This window comes from Mastomys coucha, unplaced genomic scaffold (assembly GCF_008632895.1).
Source record: "Mastomys coucha isolate ucsf_1 unplaced genomic scaffold, UCSF_Mcou_1 pScaffold22, whole genome shotgun sequence".
NCBI lineage: Eukaryota > Metazoa > Chordata > Mammalia > Rodentia > Muridae > Mastomys > Mastomys coucha.
In genome coordinates this window covers 128782483-128791426 of record NW_022196905.1, presented here as the reverse complement: position 1 = coordinate 128791426, position 8944 = coordinate 128782483, and the positions used below count along the sequence as shown (strand labels likewise).

Here is an 8944-nt window from a genome sequence, read left to right as displayed (position 1 = left end):
GAGGAGGGGTGAGCGGAGAGGGCAAAGGGTCAGAGGGTGGGTGGGGTGAGGGCATAAAGGGCAGGACCGAGGCAGGGTTCCACTGTGTGGGCTCTGGTTGATTTGGAACCAAAGTTGATTGTTTTGTAGACCGCGCTGGCCTAGAGCTCACACAGATCCACCTGCCTCTTCCTCCTATATCTCTGTTATCTTGCTTGATCCCGTGGAGGAGATGGGGGAGGCCCAGGCCCTGGGTGGGGGGCTAAGAGAGCGATTAGTGAGTACTCGAATGTGCAGAGAATGGACTCTTTGTTTGAGAAGCTGAGAAGGGTGCCCTGTGAGTGTTCCATGGATGTGAGAGGCCTTCTAGGTCTGTGCAGAAGCTCACATCCCAGGTAGGCAGCAGCTGAGAAGGTGTAGAAATTGCAGCCTCCCTGAGCTTCTGGGAGCCCGCTCAGTGGGGGACACCGCGAGCCATCCTGCTGCTGCACACTTGAGGCTGGTGTTGAGGAATTGAACGTTATTGTTTGCCCTTCCCTTTTCTTTTGCTTTCTTCATGATAGGGACATCCCTATGGAATTCCGGGGCTGGAATGACTGGCAACAACCAGCCATGCTCACTCTCAGCGGTTTTGGTTTTAGTTTTTAAGACAGGATCTCATGCTGGCCTTGATCTAGTTCTTTTGGGGACGACCTTGAATTTCTGGTTCTCTTCTGGAGTGCTGGCATGACAGATGTGGCCCACCTTGGGCTATGGGTCTGGGTTATGAGGTGCTGGGGATGGGACTCAGCCTTTTCACGTTAGGTTAATAACTCCACCAATTGAGTTACACCCCCAACCTCTCCATGGATCTCCTGGAGAGCTGAGCCTTAAACTCAGGATAGAGGTCAGCCTGGGATAGACGGAGGGGGCAGAGCGTGACTGTGCCCTTAATGTCCGGAGCCAGTGCGCCTGTGCGCCTGTGCTGAGTGCATGGGAAAAGGCTGAGGAGGGCTCAGGATATAGGGCAAGAACTCCCATAACTGCTGGGTAGGTCAGGAAGGGGTAGTACCTCGAGTCCCAGAGAAAAACAGATTATCAGGAGGTAAAAGGAACAATGTTTGAAAGACAGAGTGGAAGGCTAAGGGTGCACAGGAGGTAGAGACGCCATCATGGGAACGGGTGAGCCTGGATCCAGGGTCTCTGAGCATGCTCAGAATGTGGGCGTGGCCACAGGGGCTTTTGGACAGAGAACAAGATTACAATAACCATGGACCAGAACCTCCATCTTCCTGTCACGTTGTGGAGGCGATGCTGAATGTGTGAAGCAGAATGATGGCTTGTGGCAACCTCCTTCTCCTCAATGCCACTGCCCTGAGGCAGGAATGAAAAACAGACTTTCATTGTGTGAACAGTGAGATTTGGGTTAATTTGTTTAATAAATTACTAACAAATCTGTTGTAGGCAGCAATCCTTTCTCCTTTATTTTTAATTGTATGTGTAAGTATATGTGGTGGTTGGAATAGGAATGATCCCCATGTGCTCATGGATTTGAATGCTTGGTGACCAGGGAGTGGGACTCTTTGAAAGAACCAGAAGGATTAGGAGGTGTGGCCTTGTTGGATGAAGTGTGACACTGGGAATGGGTTTTAGGGATTGGGATGTAGCTCCCAGTTACTGCTCTACCATGATGATAATGGGCTAAGCCTCTGAAACTGTAAGTCAGCCCTGATTGAATGCATTCTTTCCTAAGAGTTGCCTTGGTCATGGTGTTTCTGCACAACAATGCAGTGTGTGTCTGTATCTGTGTGTTGTGTAAACGTGGTTGTCCAGGTCTACAAGCATGTGTGTGTGCACACTCGCATAGAGTCCAGAGCTCAACTTGTTTCTCTTCAGGTGCTAGGCATCTGGTTTTCTTTCTTCTTCAGACAGAGCCTCATATCGCACTGGCTCTGGCCCTCCTGGAACTTGCTATGTAGCCCTCCAGTGTGTGTGTTTGTATGAGAATGGCTCCTATAGTTAGTTCCTGATTGGTGGAAGTGTTTGGAAAGGATTAGGGAGTGTGGCCTTGTTGGATAAGATGTGTCCCTCTGGTGGGCTTTCTGCTTTGAGTGGACAGGCACCATTTGCAGTATGCTCTGTCTGTTTCTCACTCACTGATTAAGACACGAGGTTCCAGCTGTTTCTGCTACCATGCCTTTGCCCTGAAACCATCACGAACTCTAACCTCTGATGCTGTAAGCCAAGTTAAAGTCTTTCTTGTATAACTTGCCTTTGGACGTGGTGTTTGATTGCTCAACTAGAGTCCCATCGCATGGGCAAGCACCAACCCCTGACACTATTAATGATACTGTGTTATGTTTGCAGACAGGAGCTTAGCATACTGTCCTCTGAGAGGCTCCACCCGGCAGCTAACCAAAACAGATGCCGAGACCCACAGCTAAACATTAGGTGGAGCTCAAGGAGTTTTGTGCAAGAGCTGGGAGAAGGATTAAGGGACCCGAAGGGGATAGGGACCCCACAAGACCAACAGAGTCAACTCACCTGGACTCTTGGGGACTCCTAGACACTGGGCCACCAACTAAAACACCTACATGGGCTGGACCTAGGCGCCCTGCACATATGGAGCAGATAGGCAGCTTGATCTTCATGTGGGTCCCACAACAACTGGAATGGGGGCTTACCCTGACTCTGTTGCCTGCCTGTGGATCCTGCTCCCCTAACTGGGCTGCCTTGTCTGGTCTCCGTGGGAAAGGATGCACCTACTCTTCCAATGACTTGAGGAGGCAGGGTGGGTTGGTACACAGGCGGTCCTCCCCCTTCTCAGAGGTTATAGGGAAGGAGAATAGGGGGAGGAGCCATGTGAGGAAGGGCTGTGAGGAGGATGCAAAGTGAATAAATAAGCTGAGATGTAAAGTGAATAAATAAGTTAAGGGGGGCGGGGGAGACAACTAGGCTGTCATCGAACTCAAAGCCTTTGCTTGTCTCTGCATTCTGAGGTCTGAGATCCTTCCCAGTGCTGGTCAGTGGTGGCACCCACCTTTGACCCCAGCACTCAGGAGGCAGAGGCAGGAGGATCTCTGAGTTTGAGGCTAGGTTGGTCTACAAAGACAGTTCCATAATACCCAGGACTACACAGATAAACTCAGTCTCTAAACACAAGACAAAGCAATGGGAGAAGTCCCCTTTCCTAAAAAGGTGAGGGATGGTTAAGAAGAACAGAAAGCACTCCAGAGAGAACCTTGTCCCACCTGGAGACCTCCCTGCTGAACCTCAGGGTTCTTTCCGTTGGCCAGAGAGGGGTATCAAGGCCACCATGCCTGACCAGTTCCTGGCAGTGAGTCAAGAAAGGAAGCTAGGGCCAGACTCTGCTGTTTCTGCTTCCTGGTACCCCACTTAGACCAATAAACAAGAGCGGAAAGGAGCTTTCTTCCCCCTTTAAATTATGTTTTAATTGTTTTTTTTAATGTCTATGAGTGAGCATATATGATATCTGTGACTGTGGGTATCCATGTAGAGAGAAAGGAGGGTTTCTTAGTATTAGATGGAAACTCTTACTCAGAATTGAGGTTGTGCTTTCCCCCCACCCCCAAGACAGGGTTTCTCTGTATAGCCCTGGCTGTCCTGGAACTAACTCTATAAACCAGACAGGCCTCGAGCTTACAGAGATTTGCCTGCCTCTGTCTCCCAAGTGCTGGGATTAAAGGCATGCGCCACCACCACCTGGCCAGAATTGAGGTTTTAAGATGACTTTGCTGGGTCTGGGTTCGGAAGTCCACAGAACCAGTGTAAAGATTGGAGGGTAAAGATTGGTCAAGTTCAATTCCCAGAACCCCCATAAAAATGTTGGATGTGGTGGTGTTTGTTGGTAAACCCAAGGCAGTGAGGTGGACATATGAGACATTTCTAGGCTCACTAGCTAGCTAGTCTAGCCTGACTCGTGGGCTCCGGGCTAATGTGATCCCCAACACACACACCTACATGGATGCACACATGAGCATGTACACACACTTAACAAGCATGCTCAGGGGCACATGTACTCATTATAAAAGAAAAAAAGAAAAGAAACACAGGGATCTCCTCACAGAAGCTCCTCCCTCTGCCCCACCCTCTGCCAAGGCCTCCTGGGAACTCAGTCTGTTTCAGCAGATAGCGTCCTGAGTCAACTGCTGTGGTCACCCATGCTGGAGCTCGACATTCGACAGTGGCATCTCATACTTGCTCTTTGCCACTCTGCATCACAGGGGATAGGCTGGCCCCCAGATACTTTAAAATTCCATCCTCGGCTCTCGGAATCCTGCATCTCTAGACCTGGACCCCTGACTCTCTTCCTGGTCCTGCCTTTAGCAGATTCTGAGCCATGGTCTCCCTGAAACAAAAGGCCATCAGCTCCTCTGTGACTACACTGGGTTGTGTTGGTACCATTGTGAGCTGCGTGCTGCCTGTCTGGAGGGTGACATTTCCAGATGATGAGACAAATCCAGATGCCAGAATTTGGGAGGGTCTGTGGCACATGTGCCAGGTTCAGGGAAATCGGTGGATACAGTGTACACAGTATAATTCCAAGATACCAGCAGCACAGGACCTAAACGTGTCTCGAGGCTTTATGGTTGTCTGCATCACTGGAACCTGGCTGGGATTGCTGCTCTGCATGTTTGGGGATTGGCTCATCAGGTGTTGGACAGATAGAAGTGTTGAAGACAAGATCATGAAGGTAGCTAGTGGGATGTTTCTTACTTTTGGCCTTCTGATGCTGGTACCCCTGTCCTGGGTAACACACAATATCACCCCAGTGTTGGGCTACTCGAAGAAAGTAGAGATGGGCATTTCACTCTACCTGGCCTGGACCAGCTCCCTACTGCTGTTGTTGGGAGGTATCCTGCTCTGTGTCAACATCCCATTTTGCAGAGCCTTTCCCCGTTGCTTTGAGAATCAACAACAATCAGAAACCAACAGCAGTACCTCAGGTAAGGATCTCTCTAGCTTTTTTTGTTTGTTTGTTGTTTTTTTTCAAATCAAGGTTTCTCTGTGTAGCCCTGGCTGTCCTGGAACTCATTCTGTAAACCAGGCTGTCCTGGAACTCTGAGTGAGATCTGCCTGCCTCTGTCTCCCAAGTGCTGGGATTAAAGGCATGCGCCACCACTGCCTGGCATCTCTCTACCTTTTGAGTTGCTTCTTTTTAGACTGACCTCACATCATCTTATGACCCTATTCTGCAGACGTCTGATGGCCAACACACTCACTCCTGGAGTGGGAAAGCTTCCTCAAGAGGCCTTTCCCCAAGTTCTAGAATTATTGAACTGGAGGGAGAAAAGACAGGTCTACAGAGCTGCCCACAAGCTGTGCAGTGGAGTCTGTGGATACAGGTACCTAAGTCGGCACCATGCTGAGGTGGGCTTCTCGGTGATGAAGCTACCCGAGTCACTTATGAACCTCTAAGGTTCATAGCTCCCCCAAACTGAACTTGGATAGAGCTGCTTCTTTGGTCTGTGGTTACTCTCTCGATTTGGGAAGACTGGAAATAGAGAAAAAGGGAAACGGTTCTGACCCCAGGACAGTAATGCCAGAGCTTGCTGGTTGTTGGAGAATGAGCAAGAAGAGACCAAGCCAGCCTGGTATCATCCTGCCCCACTGTGACACTTTTCTGAGCGTCTTGTCACCAGGCTCAACTCTGAAATGACTGATAGCCCTTTGTCCCAGGACCTCTGCCACTGACTTGCAGAAGATAATCACTGGTATTGATAACCACCTGCTCCTGGCTGGTAGTCACGACCACCAGGAGCCACCCCACAGGAGACTCCAGCCTGGCCCCATACCTTATGTATATGTCTTCTATGTATGTGTGCTTGTCCAGATGTGTGATGGGGAGAAAACGTGTGTGGAGGCCAGAATGAGATGCCTTTCTCAATCCTTTCTCTGCCTGATCTTTGAGATAGATTCAGTCACTGAATCTTGAACTCATGGAGTCTTCTAGACTTGCTGGCCCTTCTGCAAGCTCCAGGGATCCTCTTGTCTGTGCTCCCTCAGTGCTAGGATTCCAGGGGTGCGCCTCCACATGTGGCCTTTTACATGGGTGTTGGGCTCTGAACTCAGACTCCGATGCTTGCTCTCTGTCTTCAGAAGTTCTGAGCTGTATGGTGAGGAAGAGGAGGGGTGGTGTGTGTGGAAGGGTAGGGATGGGGTTCCTCCTGTGGCTTGGTGACTCCTGGGAACCCAGGTGTCTTTCTTATTTCCTACTTCTTAGTTGCTCTGAGCAAACATCTGACAAAAGGTACTTTAAGGAAGGGTTTATAGTGTGTGTGTGTGGGTGGTGGCCCATTGCCTTTAATCCCAGCACTAGGGAGACAGAAGCAGGCAGCTCTCTGGGTTCAAGATCAGCCTGGTCTATAGAATGAGTCCAGGACAGTCAGAGCCATACAGAAAAACTCTGTCTTAGAAGGTGGAGGAGGGGAGGAGGAGGTGGAAGAGAGGAGGAGGAGGAGGAGGAAGAAGAAGAGGGAAAGAGGGGAGGAAGAAGAGAAGGAGAAGGAGGAGGAGGAGGAGGAGGTGGAGGAGGGAAGAGGATCTGATTATGTGGCTAGAGATTGAAGCTTCCCTATCTGTCCTACCCTCTGCCAGAGCCACATAGAAGATCAGTATCACTGGATCCCTGTGTCAACTGCTATGAGCACACTTGCATTACACAGATACTGGGGTTAGTGGAGTCTCTGACTAGCTTTGACCTCACAAGGCAGGCTTTCTCAGCATACGTCTAAAGGGCACCATCAGCTCTTAGAATCCTGAAGCTTAGAGCTGGTCTCCCTGCCACCCCCGACCCCCATCCATTTTCCCTGTCCTAACTCTAAGGGACTCTGAGTCATGGCCCCTCTGGAACTGTAGCCAGTCAGCATCTCTCTGGTCACACTGGGCTGGCTAATGCTTCTGTGAGCTGTGTGCTGCCTACATGGTGAGAGATGAAACATTTGCATGAGATGGCTGTGGCTGTTCATGTTTGGGAGGGCTTGTGGAAGATCTTTGAGGTTCAAGGGTGTGGCTGGATGCAGTGCCTTCCACACAGCGCTGCCATAGGACGGACACACATGGTTCTCATGGTCATCTGCATCATTGTCACAGGCTTGAATTTGCCTCAGTGTGGGACTGGGAACAAGTGAGTGAAGGCTGAATGAGAGGGTCAAGATCATGATGAGGTCATTCAGCTGCTCTAGGGAGTCCATGTCCTGGATAATACACATCATCCATGGCTTCTCTGACCCACTATTGGTGCAAAAACAGATGTGGGGGCTGTGGTGGTTTGAATATTCTTGGCCAGGGAATGGCACTATTAGAAAGTATGGCTTTGTCTAAGTAGATGTGGCCTTCTTAGAGGAAGTGTGTCACTGTGGGTGTGAGCATTGAAGTTCCCCACACTGTGGGAGAGACAGTCTATTCCTAGTTTCCTTTGGATGAAGATGTAGAACTCTCAGCTCCTCTAGTGTCATACCTGCCTACATGCTACCATGTTTCCTGCCATGATGATACTGGATGGAACCTCTGAACCTGTCAGATATCCCCAATTGAGTGTTGTCCTTATAAGAGTTGTCTTGGTCATGGTATCTCTTCACAGCAATGGAAACCCTATGGAAACCAATGGAAATCCACCCTGCAATGGATTTGCAGTGGCTTTTCCAGTCTCGGCAACTCTGGGGACAGACAGCAAGGCATGAGGTGGCCTTTACCTTTTGAGTTTGTTTATCTCACACTCTTATGAGTCCCTTCTGAAGTTGTTACCTTAGGACAAAAATATTCCCTGGGAGACTCAGGAAACTTACCAGACTCAAGAGGCTATTTCCAGGTTCTAGATATGGTCAACTATTGCTGAGTTATGGGAAAGAAGAGGTCCTCTTCTGGGGACCTTTCAAGTTGTGTAGAAAATCTGGGGATAGTGTTTTTCATGGATCAACCTTTTGTGATGGAGTTGCCCAAGTCACCAGTGATTCAATGAGCGTTTCCCCCTCACCCCCCACCCCCAACTCTTTGTTTCACCAAGTTGGACTCTGATTGAAACATTTCATTATTTTCTATTTGGAGTGATCAGGAATAGCCTAAAAGGAACACAGTAGATGCCCAGGATGCTAATGCCAATAGCACGATGGTGCTTGGAGGATGGGCCAATTAGGACAGAGCCAGGCTAGTGCAGTCCTGGCCCACTCAGACGCCTCCCTAAGTCTCTTCTGATTGTGATTGGTCTGACACAAATGAATGTATTATAAAGAGGCACCTTAGCAAACAGAGTATTAAAGCAAAGAACCCCAAGGGATTGGAATATTCCCAGGAGTCTTGTGCTAGGAGAAAAGTCTGCCCCAGCCAGAGTTGGGGAAGGCAGATGGATCATCCCCCCCAGAAAAGAAATTACAGCCTTCTAGAGACAGCAGTGGGCCAGTGATGGGCAGGATTGCACTTTCATGGGCACTGCTTGGTTGTGCATATCCCTAGCCCTTTATTAAATGTTAATATCACTTTGGGACCCTAGGGTGTCACTGGATCTCTCTATCTGTTCTTCAATGTGGCTGCATTTAATAAATCCCCACTTTAAATTAATTTAGCTTTCCTAATTGGCTATGGAGGATGGGGAATGAACTTGGCTTCTTGGGACACCAAGTTCTAGCTGATCAGCCCTGCACCACTGCTACTTGCCTGCAGTAAGTAAGCCGGGGTGCTGGCCACCTGCTCCTCGCAGTTAGATTGTACCAGGTATACCATCCCACAGGCCACTCCAGCTTGGCTGAATAAAATGAGATACAATGTTGGTGTGTGTGTTCCTGTTTGTGTGTGTGTGTGTGTGTGTGTGCGTGCAAATAGGTCCAGAAGTCGATGGTCTAGACAGCAAGTGTCTTCCTCAATCATTTCTTCCCCTGTTATCTGAGACAGTCTTTCTCTCACTGAGTCTGGAGTCCTAATTGGCTGATCGTCATGTTTTAGGAGTCTTCCCTTCTAACCTCCCCCCCCC

General features: G+C 49.4%; 1 protein-coding gene across 2 annotated transcripts in view; it reads left to right on the top strand.

Annotated features, from left to right (window-relative positions):
• The first annotated feature begins 4116 nt into the window (after window positions 1-4116).
• Window positions 4117-8944, top strand: part of LOC116068514 (claudin-13-like) — a 12235-nt gene continuing 7407 nt past the window's right edge. For both annotated transcript variants that reach the window (XM_031338165.1, XM_031338164.1), the window contains exon 1: window positions 4117-4925. In XM_031338165.1, the coding sequence (XP_031194025.1) occupies window positions 4319-4925 (607 nt within the window). In that variant the 5' untranslated portion in view covers window positions 4117-4318. The remainder of the gene's footprint in view (window positions 4926-8944) is intronic.